Consider the following 13,998-nt stretch of genomic DNA (forward strand, 5'->3'; position numbering starts at 1 on the left):
CACGCACGCACATCGCGCACATGCACAGACAAAAGGTGCACGCTTGTCTTGTCTCAGAAACAGAGGCCTCATCCTAAACACACTCATGAGGTGTAGGCGCACACACACACACACACACACACACACACACACACACACACACACACACACACACACACACACACACACACACACACACACACACACACACACACACACACACACACACACACACACACACACACACACACACACACACACACACACACACACACACAGAGCTGGTTTGAGCCGCTCAATGAGCTCTGCTGCTTGGAGGAAGATAAGAAAAAATAGTTGGCTGCCCTGCTGCTGCGCTCCACACATAAGGCACTCATTACTGAGAGCAATATGCATGGAGAGAAACACAGAATGAGAGCGACGCTGAGAGAATACGAGGCGCATAAAGAGAGAGAAAGTGTGAGAGGATAAAAACGGTTTTGTGAAACAGTGCTGCGTGTGGAGCGTTTAAAGACGGCGCTGCATAATTTATCCCTCTTTTATATGGGTCAAGACTTAAAGACAGAAGCTTGGTCACTACCAGTTTTTTTTTGCAATTATTCTAATGGCCATTATCTATAAGCTCCCATGTTCAGGAGAAGAAGAACTTCATAATTGTCTCGATAAGGATGTGTCAGTGGAGCAAGACCCATCCTGCTGGGTGACAACACTAGACTCGAGGACTTGAGGGTTGGTTTCAGAAAAATGTGAATCACACTGTATGCAAAAATGAAATGTCTCACTTATATTCCATGTACTGAGAGGAAGTAGAGTGCAGCTATGCTCGTTTCAGTGGATACCTTGTTTGAGCAAGCAGAATTAGATTCCAACAGACTTGACAAATTCTCTTTGAGCTTTGAAGGTTGTTCCAGGCGACGGGTCGGCAGAAAACTAGCACGTCTCAAGGATTCTGTCTTACAATAGTTTCTAATTTATTGTTACAGCGGTTTGCAAGCGGCCGCTAATCTCTTACCTGACTGTGAGGTGGGTATCCATGGAAACCGGGGTTTAGCGGCTCATTGTTCTGCAAGAGACAACAGAAGGGAAGGGAGGAGAGTAAGTTCGAGGGCTTTTGAAAAAATCAGTGGATGCAGCATAACGGTCCAAAACCTTTGGATTTTCAGGTGAAATGCAACATGTTTCGAGCCACTTTTAAAGCATTGGATACAAACATTAGCAGGTCGCTGTTGCTTTTCAAACACCCAAGAATATAAAAAGAATAATCATTTTAATGGTCAGTGAGTAACAGAGTTAAGTTCAAACGAGGAGAGAAGACAATTTCTTGTAGCAGAAAGATTGAGGGATGAGTTAAGTTAACAGTTTACTGTCTGTGTGGTGAAGTGCAGCGTGCCAAGCTTTTATATCCAGCTAACTAATCACAATCCACTAGCTGTGAGGACCCCCCAGTTTCCCCTCATTGACCCTGCCCCAAAAAACCAGTGTTGTGGTTAATTGCTCTGTAATTACTTTAATTAGATTATTTCTGTCTCTCTCTCCCCTCTCTTTTCTCCATGTCACAAATTATTTCACCTCCGTGTCATTTTGCCCCAGCAAGAGGAGCCATTGTTTGCTGCAGAGCTAGGTGAGGAGGAGGCCAAAAGGGGGAAAAAAAGACAAAGAGACGGAGAGGAGGGAGCGGGAGGAGGACTGGAACAATGGGGAAAGTTGGCCAAACGATGATATTTTGACAGCAGTGAGCGAGATGACACCGGCACCGTCTGGCCTGCTGGCACGGCTTGCAGAGAAAACACGACCACCTAGTGAGACCCACTGGGCGAGAAGAGAACAGGGGGGAAGGGGAGGAGGAGGAGAGAGAGGGGACGAGAGAAGGTCTGAGGGGGTAAAAGAAGGAAAGAGGCAGAGTGTGTGTGTGTGTGTGTGTGTGTGTGTGTGTGTTGGGGGATGGGGTCTCCAGAACTGCTGATGTATTCATTGCATTTAATCTGCAGGGCCGAGGAGGAGACAAAAAAAAATGTTTGAAACGCATGTGCTGCTGCCACTCGGCATGAAAGCGCTTCTCCATTCAGCAGACGGCTCGAGTGTGTGTGTGCCATGTAATGGCGCAGCGATGAATGAGAGGGGCAGATTTGCCGTGTCCACAGAGTTAACCTCCTGGCCCCCGACCCCGAGACAACTGCTGCGGGAATCACTTCCTGATGGCATTCATTCAGCCAATCGGGGGCATCGAGTGTGAGACGGCGACGGCCGACTGAACGTACAGACAAGCGGCCATCGCATCTGATCCCGAAAAGCTGGCTTAAATGAAGCACAATCCTTTGTGAGACAAGTCCTTGAAAATGTGGAGGCTAAGTCCAAAAGCAGATGTGGTTTTGATGTATGAGAGGAGAACGAGAAGGGGCGTCTAGACAGAGCGGACTAGTGGGAAGCCGAGGGGAACGAAAGTATGAGGTTAAAAAAAACAGGCCAGATGTAAAGAATAGGTAAGGATGAGAGAGAAACATTTTTTTTCTTTTGATGCTCACGCTCAACTCTGACAGTGTACATAAATGTGTGTGTGTGTGTGTGTGTGTGTCTGGGTCCACATCCGCGGGCAAGTCCTTGTCTGAAACAACCCTTTCTTTGTCTCCACTCTCCACTTCCTGTTTCATCTGGAACCAATTTCCCCCTCGTGCCTCGTCCCCAGGGGGAACACTCTCCTTGGTGCGCCACATTTACTGGGGAATGGGCTGGCTTACATTCAGCAGCACACTGACTTGTGTGGAAGCTGCCGGTGCTCAAACCGGCGCCGATGGAAATGCAGTAGAAGGGTGCTGTTCAGAGTCAGAATCTCGAGTCTTCAAAGCCTTAGGCGGTGTCGGGAGCGATGACAAACCTATTCCCATTTTACATAAAAAGAGATGCATGTTGGGAGTCACCAACACCGCACTGCATTTCAAACAGGACTGATCTATGGTTTCAGGGCAACAAAAACTGGAGCCCTGTGCTGTCGACCTTCATTGGCGGGCACCAAAGCAGCACATGAAATGTGATAATTTCGCTGCACTACCAAAAAATACATACAACCAGGGTAATTAAAATGCGAAGGATGTGTTTTTATCACATTTACAGTCAATGTTAAGGGTGTCGCCACTGCACTGGTGACAAAAACTGGGGAGGAAAACTGGAAAGCAAGTGAAACCAAAATTATCCCCGACCGTCAAATTATAGAGTCGGTTTTGGTTCTCAAGTGGACAGAGTGGAAAGAAGAAAGAGTAAGAAGTGGGAGGAGTTTAAGAACAGGAGGAGGAAGGGGGGGGGGGGGGGGGGGGGAGGGGTAGGGTTTAGCAACATCTGGAATCAATCTGTCTGCAGGAGAGGACGGAGGGAGCGGACTGGATGGAAGAGGGAGGGACAGAGGAGGGAAAAAGAAAGAAGAAAAGAGAGAACGGAGTGAGATGAAAATGAGGGGAGACGCACACAGGAGGAGGAGAGATGTGGCCGCTGCCAAGAAAAGGGCAGAGAAATATAAAGCAGTAAAAACATTCGCAAAATGGAGACAATGAGTCATGAGTGAAGAATGCCATGAGATTTATATTTTCTTAAGGGGTGGGGGAGGGGATCGGGGTCTGAACTTGATACCTAGCTTTCAGTCACACTCGTTTACTCACACACACACACACACACACACACACACACACACACACACACACACACACACACACACACACACACACCCCCACCCCCACCCCCACACACACACACACACACACACACACACACACACACACACACACACACACCCCTTTCCCATATGGCATGTGTGTGTGTGTGTGTGTGTGTGTGTCTTCAAAAGTATACAAAAAGCACTTACAGAAATGTCTGCCGTGCCCTTTTTTAAATAAATAAATGAGAAATGAACACTGCTTACTGAGCTAAGCCCATCCAGGCTGAGAGCCGGACTGTCGTGCGGCACTTTCGCAAGTTTTTGCCATTAAGTTAATTCCATACAGTTTGTGAGCGAGGAGGAGCCTTTGAAGGCGCCGGCTGGCTGACTGTGAGGGCTTCAGACTTCACTGGCAGGGATCAGGAAAAAGCACAGAAAACCAGTCACACACGCACATAAACACACGCTCTCTCCTGTCCCCCCTCTCCAACTCCACCGAGGGCAAATCTAAAGGGCGTCTCTCTTGTTTATCTTCTCCCTCACTCTCTCTCCGAATTGCTATTTTAGGAGAAGGAAAGAAGTTGGGGAGTTTGTTGGAGCAAAAAGGGAAGGAGCAGGGGAAGAAAAAGGAGCAGCCGTGGTGAAGGAAGGCAAAATGACATGAGGTCAACAGATGGTGAGAGGGGAGGGAGACAGAGGGAGGAGGGGAGCGGGGTAATTAAGGGGACCGCTGCAGGCATCCAGTGGTCCCAAACAGAACAGCCTGAGGAGACGCAATGTGCCAGTGTTTGGCTTCATGGTCTCAATCATTCTACCAAATGTAAGAAGAAAAAAAAGAAGAATCCCTGCTGCTGCCTGCGACCAATACATCAATACACACAAACTGCTTTCAGACCTGCACACCTCCAGGAAATGTTCCGGAACAGTGCTTGCAAATGTTGCTCTAGACATTCTTGGGAGTTTTTCCCCCCCTAGAATAGTCTCCGGAAAATTCCGGAGTGAAGCCATGTGAGAACACAGCAGGAGAATCTCAGGAGAACTCGCAGTGAGCATGTTGATGAGTGTTTACAAAAAACTGTGCAGCGGAGTTTTTGGAGCATCCTTCTGCTCTAACCAGACACCACAGAATCTCCTGCTGCGTTCAATATTTGTGAACGGCAAACTCCGGAGAATGCCTGGAAGCAATTCTATGGACACTGTCCGCAGTTCGTGTCTGAAAACAGCTTGAGAATACAGCTGGAAAATCTTCAGAAGATTCACTGCGAGCAAGTGGGCGCTCCACCCAGGCACCACCCCCTGCCTGAATGTTGTTGAAATGTTCCTGCTGTCGTGAACACGCCTGACTCGGACAATCTGCTGCGGTTTTCTTCACGTGTGAGCGGCAAACTCTTGAAAATGTCCAGACCCAATTTTCCGGACGTTACCCGCCATTCATGTCTGAAAACGGCTCTAGACTGAGGGTCTGACGATGACCTGGCAACCCCAAACCAACAACAGGCAAATTTCTTTTAACAAACCCAAAAAATATTTAGAAAACTTCCCTGCAAACTCAAGATTATCAAACTCCACTCGAGACACGGAAAACTGTGCCGTATAGATTCCAGTCGGAATGATATCTACAGACGATTCTGGGCAATCACTGGCGCGTCACACAGGCGAACTCAACACTCTGTAAAGTCAACACATCACGAGCGAGGAGGGAAAAAACTGGAGGTGAATGTGGCACGCTGAGAGGATCAAACAGTGCCGCCGCACAACGCAGAGACTGGAGGAGAAGTAATTAACAGAACACGCTGCGGGGCAGAGCACGGAAAGTGATGGATGTGCTCTGTCAGTGTGCTGTACTCTGAAAGGTTTATCACAGCCAAAAGATGGAAGTTGAAAATGACAAATGCAATGGACACAGTCGATATGTGGGGGACGCAGGGACAAAGACAGCGATGAGGAAGGATAGAAAGGGCAGATGAATTGCAGGATGTGCCCACAGGAGAGACAGTTACGAGATTTTTTAGTCATAGTTTTTGTAGTCTCTAGAAGAGTAGGAGTCCTGGAAACCTTTTGCTATGAGCTGGATGCGAGCTGTTTTCACCAGTCCTGACAGTAGCACAACATGTGACTCGGGGGCCTCCACTGGTTGGATTTTATTGATGACTGTCTCATCTCCTCTGACTGTGTGATCCGCTTACAACAGCAGATGACCTGCAGTTAATTACACAAGCGATAATGTGTGGGCCTCATGCAGATCTGTACACCACAGCATTAGCACATTTTCACCTCGGTCGGGGCTGCATTATTTCCTATGCTGGCGGTGCCAGCGAGGTTCGCTGGACACGTTTGTGATCTGGCAAACCCGGGATTAGCTCCTTGTTTCCTCAACTTCGTCTCTTTATCAGGAAGTAAATCTGAGACTGTCTGTCTAGACAGAAAACGCACAATTCAGTCAATGTATTAATCCCATTTTATTCCCATCCTGGCTTACAGAAAACACACTTTATGCACATAAGTATATAATACTATCAACATTGAATAAATATTAGAAATTGAATGAAATAGAAATGTTACAGGCGCAATTGTGAATTGCAGGGGTCGACTGATGAGAACCAATAAAGTATATTATGAACTGGAAAATAAATCTGCCTATTTCAGATAATTTAAATTACATGCCCTTTATGGAATAAACATCCTTCACAAAAATACCTGTGATGTGACACTAAAATTATGGACACTTGTTTTAATTCATTACTACAGTATTTAGACGTTTCATGTGAATGTAAAAACGGAGATGCTGAATGTGATTCTTTTGCCTTTTTTTGCCCATGCCTTCGACCAATGTGCTGCGCGGGCTGCTTTATTGTTTTCTGTCAGACCTAACTATTTCAGTTTGTCAAGGCAAAGCCTGCAGAGCACAACGGGCGTGCATTAAGTCACATGGGCTCATAAATTAAAGTGGAACACATGTCTAGTCCAGTGATTCTGTGGGAATACTTATCTAAATGGCTCAGATCAGTATTCAGCCTCGTATGATCGTTTTATTTGATGGTTGAACTCAAAAGAGGACAACACATCCCACACGCAACCTAATGGATCTGGGGGCTGTTCAACTTCACAACTGAATTTTTTTCACTATGCGTGACACTGGGACAGGTGTGACTGTGAATACTGCGGCAGTGCATCATCATCCTCCTCATCATCAACACAGACGATGCCATGTGAGGGAAACACTGAAATGACATTTGACTGTGTGGGGGTGGAGACGGGAGCACATATGACAGTTTGGGGGCAGCAATGCGGAGGGGGCATTTGGGGTGGGGGAGTGGTGACATGACGACCATAAAGGGAGCGTTAACATGCCAGTGTCATGTTAAGGAGCTGAGAAAGAGAGAGAGAGAGAGAGAGAAGTCATTCCTCTCTTTTTTTATTGTTATTATTAAATTATGAAGCTTGGTGAATTGAATTGAACACACACACACACACACACACACACACACACACACACACACACACACACACACACACACACACACACACACACACACACACACACACACACACACACACACACACACACACACACACACACACACACACACACACACACACACACACACACACACAGAAATAGAGAGAGTGAGCACAGAGAGATTTGTATGAGTGCTTGTATGAGTTGAGCAACTATTGCCGGGGGAATTTTTAGCTTATCATTGCCAGTTCAAAAGTCAAGGGTGACTCTGCCGCTGTGCTCCAGCTCAAAGTTTAACAGCAATCATTAAACAGCAACAGGCGGCAAAATGATAATATGAGACCTGGCAGGATTATGCACGACCCTCTGTGACCCCCCCCCCCTGCCTTTCTGTGATACTGCCCCCCTTCTGTGGATATTTCTTCTTTTCTGTGAATAATTCAGGCCGCCGACTTCTGAAGGACACGCGCACTTTTAGTCTACGGTTACACACGGGCTCTCTGGGAACATGCACAACTAGTTTGCACCGTAGCTATGCAACCACCGGGCCTACAGCAAGTTATAGTCGAGCCAGCGATAGCACTTAATCTTGCAGGGTTATTGTCAGTGAATAGGGAAACTGATCAGTAATTATTTACATGATCAATTTGTCTGTTTAATATTTTGTGCTTCTGTAAAGTTTAACTCTATTAAATGTCACAATAACAACAAATCCTAAATGATCCTAACGACTAGATTACTGATTAGGTCAGGTCATTTACAAATATATGAAACTAAAGAAACTGTGTCCAGCCCAACGTATGATGTAAATAGTTGAGGAATGAGTAATTCATAGATTGTGCTAAAAAAAAAAACAACACAAACCACGCGAGGCTGAATTTTAGAAGACGTCCATCACAGTTACTCAAGAGCCCGAGGTGACGTCTTGTCTGACCAGCAGCTCACAGTGACGTCACATCACCACAGTGGAGGAGCATTTTGGACTTCAACCGATTACAGGTTCATTTTATTCTGTCGATTAACTAACTCGTCAATGGCAGACTCATTCCAGCTCTAAATGTGATAACCCAGAGAATCCAGTTTTGTACATTTAACGGCAACAACTTTTGGTTGCAATTTACTTCCGTTATTAAGGAAACACTCAAACAGATCTCCACCGTTTCCTTTGCCGTCTGCTTTCTGGGGAGAGTGGTCGGGAGCCACTGGTCTATTGGCAGCAATACATTTTCATAAGCAACCAACGTAACAGACTTGACTTCTCATTGGACTGTGAGGAACATAAAATGAAGTGCAATACAAAAACAAACAAAACCCAGTGCAGTGGCACGGGATTGACATTATAACACTAAAACTGCTCATGGCCACTAATAACCTATCTCAGTGATCTGTCCATTCATAACCAAACAACCCCGGCCCCCCTCCCTCTGCTCTGGCCCGTTAAAGCGATCAGTCTGGTTAATGCCCTCTTCTAAATGAGCTTTGATCTCGTTAGCGCGACACAAAGCCTCTTTACTGCCAACGATAGGATAAATCGGCTCTCAGACACAGAGAGACGGACAGGGAGAGTTACCAATCTGTGCTCTCGCTGCATTTGAGTGGACCACAGAACTGCCTCTAGGGGAAGCATCAATACTACCAACAGAGAGGAGGGGGAGACAACAAAAAAATTAAAAGAGAGAGGAGGGGGGGAAAAGGTTCGAGACAGGGAGGAGCAAATGAGGGGGAACTGAACAGAGGTGGGGCTGGAAATAAAAAGTGATAGATGCTAAATATATTTGAGTGCTACGTTCAAATGTTGGCAGAGGGGGAGATGGGACAGGACAGAGAGGGGGGGGGTGCTTCACTGGCAAATTGAAAGGCCTGTGAACCAGGAGTCAATTAGCAATCTGGAAATATGCCTGGGGGAGACGGGAGGAGGGGGAGAGTCAGAGGACAGCTAGAGGGGAGTGGGGGGGGGGGGTATGAAGGGGGCTGGAGATTGTATGGGGCAGAGGCGGGGGGAGGAGAGCAGGAGCAACAAAGGGGAGTGAAGGCTGCACTCTCCTTCATTACTACGCCGCTGATTTACAGTCAGCCTGGAGGGTCAGCAATCTCCCAGCTCTCGCCCTCAATGGGAATACTATGGTAATCGTTTGGATGCATTATGTTAAAGTGTCGTCCCCTGAACTCGCCGCCTATACCCCATCCCGGGCTCACACGCAGCTACAGTGGGAGGCCGACGCCGTTTGACTGCCACGGCTGACTTGCCCGACATTAGCCCTCAATGTCATTTTCTTTTTTATTTACCCTTTACATTAAGTGTTTTTCCACCCCTCATCTTCATTCAGAGTGTATCCTCCTGCTTATCTCTCCCCCCAACTTATCATGCCATCCTGCCATCCATCACTTTCCTTTCATCCATTATCATGGTCCCTGATGGATGCAAGCTAATGGCTCTGATTTCCTCTCTCTCTCTCTCTCTCTCTCCTCGCCTCCATCCTTTACCCCCCACACACATTTATCAATCCAGGCCACAAATATCTGAGGCTCCATTCTCTCCTCCAACACACCCAAACATTTTTGCTTAAACCACACGCCTCCGTCTTCCTCTTCTTTCTCCTTCAAGCCATGCCTCGTTCTCTTCCTATATGCATCCACCAATCACTTTCCACCTCAACGTCCATCCATCCATCTGCCTCGCCACATCTGCTCCACTCCGTCCCATTTCCAGCCTGACCCCCACCACAGCCCAGCGATCAATACGACTGATGGCCTGCGAGAACCCTGCCCGCGCCACGCGGCTCATAGTCACATCATCTTTGCCGGCAGGCTATAACCTTTCCCCATCATCAACATCCATCCTTTGTGAGGCTCGCCGAGCAACACAACATTGCGCGGGGGCACATTTGTCATTGTAGCAGGTCAGCCGCGCAGCCAATTTAAGTACTCTACCAGTTCCCCGGGATTCAATTACCTGCCGACGACCTCAGACCACGTCCGCCTGCCCTCCACTGCCTTAGTGATGCTAAAAGACCACGCGTCAGCTAAAAAATCCCCCCCGTGCTGTTGGAAAACCGGCACTTCAGCGCGCACGTGTGTGCAAATGTAACAAAGATTTGGAAAAGACGGAGACAAAAAGGTGAAATAAACAGTGATAGATCCGAGGGTGGATAAGCAACAGGGCTGCAACCCGTGCCTCGTGATCCCTGCTTTACTGTAACGTACACAGATTAGTCTGCCACAGGCAGCAGTGGCTGTTGATACTCTGCTGCCTCAGCAGTCGAGTCATGAGAGCAGGGAAGACCTGTGCTGAAGAGGGGGGCCCCCCGAGCCCCCTCGCTCCTTCAGCCTCCACCAAAAGGCTCTGTTCTTTGTCTTTCTCTGTGATGGCCCCTCCCCCAATCGTCGTCTGCCTCTCTCTCTTAACACCTAGTGACAATTTGAGGATGGGGGGGGGGGCCGCGGCATTGCTGTGTGTATCAGGATTTCATGTGGTGACTCACTGCAAATTATCATCACAGGTCTGCTTATTTTAATCCATGTGCGGCAAAAAATAAATAAAATAAAGGACGGCGTGGCTCGCCACATGTGACGAAGCACCGGTTTGCTCTGCGGGGAGAAGGGGCGCGATGAGCGGGTCTGATCTCGGCTGTGCTGCTGTCTGTCACGGCAATGGAGTCTGTATCATATTACCTTTGTCTGGCTCGGTCAGGCTCGCTCCCCGAGCAGGGCCACGGCGTTCACGCCGAGCCACTACTGTTCCTACTACTGTTACAGCACTCCTCTCCTGGGTCGAGTGACCTCACATCTGGGGGGAAATGTGGAGCATTGTGTGTTTGCTGCAATGATGCATGATTATATTGTTGATGAGAGAGAGAGAGAGAGAGAGAGAGAGAGAGAGAGGGGCCCTGTCAAAACATTACCATCCATCCCTGCTGATGCTTGGGAACAAAAGCTTCCAGTGAAGAAGACACTTTGTAACGGTGCTGCTCAACACATGGAGCTCAGGAGCAGAGAGGGGACGATGGGAGCTGGGGGGGGGGGCAATTTGTACGTGTGTTTACATTGCATCTTCCTACCTGTCCGATGTCCCCGACGACGGTGCCGGTGCCGTCGATCCTGGCTCTCTTGCACTCCGCCCCGGCCGAGTCGGTCAGCACGGCGGCCGCCTGCGCGTCGGGCTCCGGGTCCCCTCGCTTCATGCCCCGCACAGCGGCCGGGAGCCCGGCCGCGCTCGCGTGGGGTCCGGCCGCCGGGTCGACGTCCCTTTCCCGGTCCAGTATCCCCCGGCTGACGGGCAGCATTATGGATGCGACGTCGGTCGACATTAACATTGGACGGCAGACAGTCGCCAATCAAAAAGTCGGTTGTTTTTATATGTATATATGTATATATATATATATATATATATATATATATATATATGTGTGTATTTTTGTTGTCGGTGCCTTTGTCTCTCCCTCTCGGTTCCGTCCGCAGCTCGGTATTCACAAAGGACGCGGCTTCCTCCAAGACGTGCGATACTGGATCAGACTGTCGCACTGGTTTATTGTCCAACTTAACCCGAGCTATTCGAGGCGGACCATTGCGAGCACCGCCGGGGCTTTAGGGACGAAAGAACAGCTGGGGGATATTTTCTTCCCCCCCCCCCTCTCTCCCTTAAAAAAGAAAAGTGCAGCGGCGCCGACCGGCGACCTGATTCTAATGCGGATCGCACGTCCCGACTCCTGGATGCCCGACGGAGCTAATTAGCTAGCCACCACTAGCTGGCGGGGGCTAGCATTACATTCCGCTAGCTCTCGGTCGAGATGTGGCCCGCTGCGGAGCGGAGCACTCGCTCTGCCGATAATAGGAAAATAAATTAGAAGCAGCAAGACAAAAAAAAAAAGAAGCCCCCGTTGTCAATTGAGCTCTTCTCCTGTGTCGCGCGGCAGCCGGTCCCCCTCCGTGTGTTCGCTCCTACCGGGCTCTTCGCTGCGTCTCCTCGCACCGTCCGCTCCCTTCGCTGTCGTGGACGCGTCTCGGCGTGCGGACTTGGCAGCCGACGAACACGATTTCCTCTCCGGTCCGAGTTTCCCCCTCCCGGTCGGCGCAGCTCGTCGTCGTCGGAGGGAGGGAGGGAGGCGAGGGGAGGGGAGGGAGGGAGGGAGAGGAGGCGAGGGGAGGGGAGGGAGGGAGGGAGAGGAGGGAGGGAGAGGAGCCCGACGGAGCCGCTGATCCGCGGTCAGATTTGTCCGCGGGGCGCTGCGACGGGGGTTCGAGGACGGCGAGGCGGGCTGGTCTGAGGTCTGCGTGCTCCGTCTGGTCTCCTTCCTTCTCCTTCCTTCTCCTTCTCCTCTCCTCTCCTCTCCAAGACCCCCCCCCCACAGCTCCCCGCCCCCTCTGCCCTCACTCATTTCACTTTTCACGGAAAAAATAACACGCAATGAAAAAAAAATTATAATGATAAAGATGCATAATGAAATACAATATGGGACGAAAAAAAAATCAGCAGTCAATAAAACACTTCAGAATATTAGCGGCTGCATTATTTAAAGGGGCCACATTTTCACTGCAGGGACCCCAGGACTTTTTTTTTTTGCATATTATATAAAATATTTAACATCCATTGGCAAGAAGAGTGTCATAACCCAACATGCCTCTGAAATGTGTATTTGCATTTTAAACACACACACACACACACACACACACACACACACAATGGATTTCCAGCCTTTGAATTACGTCATGCATTTGTGTTCTTCAGGAAATCTCTCAGCATTAATTCGTTTTTTTTTTTGGTGTTTTTTTCCACATCTTATGTCTATGTTGTCGTTTTGTTTTTAAAGCATGGCTTAGTAAACTCAACAAAAGCTCCTGATGAGCACAAGTAGCGAGGGCGGAAGCGAGTTATAAATACAATTTTTTTTTTTAAACAGAGAGAGAGCTGCAAGCCAGCACCTGGCTCTTACATTTGATTTTTGTTTTTCGTTTGTTGAAAGAATGATTTACAGTTCACTCGTGTGTATTGTAATGCTTTGGCGCCCCCTGCTGGGTGGCACGTGACAGAGCGTCTATGATCAGCATTTCCACCTTGACGGGGAAAAAGAATCTGTCCTCTCTTGAGACACCGTTGACGCGTAACTCATACAAAAACAACACTAATCAACTTTGGCTGGTTTTGTGACAAGAGAAGAGGGATTCATCAAAAAGAGAAATCACGTGTCTTACTGTCTGTCTCTCTCTTTCTCTCTCTCTCACTCACACACACACACACACACACACACACACACAATATGATATAATCTGCACAGATACCTCACTTCACCTGCTGCAAAATTTAAAAGTGATTGATCATTTCACTCAAGTTTCAAGCAAAGACTGTCAAACATTCCCATAATTCTGCTTCTCAGATTTGTTGCATTCCCTCATCATAAGATGGAACCTTAACCTCTGGGTAACTTGGCTTTTTTCGTCATTTTCTGATATGTCATAGCCAAACAAGAGGAAGACAAAAACAAAGCCATTTATCCAGATAATGTCACAGATTAATCATTGAGGATATGATAATCATTTGTTGCTTTCCCAGTTAATCCAGAAGAAGCCTTCACACTTGTGGATTTTAAAGATATATGTTTTTACATTTGAACATTTTGGTGTATAGATTTGCAGTTTACTGCATAAAACCAGAAATTAGCTTGTGAATATGATCCTGAGTCATATACATGACTTTCTAACCTTATTATTCCATAAAAATAAAATAATAAATGTCAAACATATCACAGCCGACCAAGAGCTCCCACATTTGCATCTTAAATTTTATGGTTTGTTTGAATACATTAATGACTTTGTTAAATGGAATGCATTTTCTATTGTTTGAATTACGTCAAGTTTAATCTTATAGTCTTGTATTTTTTGTTTGAGTTTTTCCCACAGTTAGGTGCTATTTGAATCAAGT

The 13,998-nt window shown here is 47.7% G+C and overlaps 1 protein-coding gene across 2 annotated transcripts in view; it reads right to left on the reverse strand.

Annotated features, from left to right (window-relative positions):
* The window catches only part of LOC118288292 (RNA binding protein fox-1 homolog 2), a 42,357-nt gene extending 30,178 nt beyond the window's left edge, over positions 1-12,179 (reverse strand). Inside the window, exons 1-2 of one of the 2 annotated variants that reach the window (XM_035614231.2) lie at positions 11,141-12,179; positions 992-1,042 (exon numbers count right to left, since the gene is read on the reverse strand). In XM_035614231.2, coding sequence (XP_035470124.1) covers positions 992-1,042; positions 11,141-11,395 — 306 coding nt within the window. In that variant the 5' untranslated portion in view covers positions 11,396-12,179. The remainder of the gene's footprint in view (positions 1-991; positions 1,043-11,140) is intronic. The other variant, XM_035614229.2, reaches the window with a different exon arrangement.
* Between the last annotated feature and the right edge of the window lie 1,819 nt (positions 12,180-13,998).

The sequence above is a fragment of the Scophthalmus maximus genome, chromosome 17, assembly GCF_022379125.1.
Source record: "Scophthalmus maximus strain ysfricsl-2021 chromosome 17, ASM2237912v1, whole genome shotgun sequence".
NCBI classification, from domain to species: domain Eukaryota; kingdom Metazoa; phylum Chordata; class Actinopteri; order Pleuronectiformes; family Scophthalmidae; genus Scophthalmus; species Scophthalmus maximus.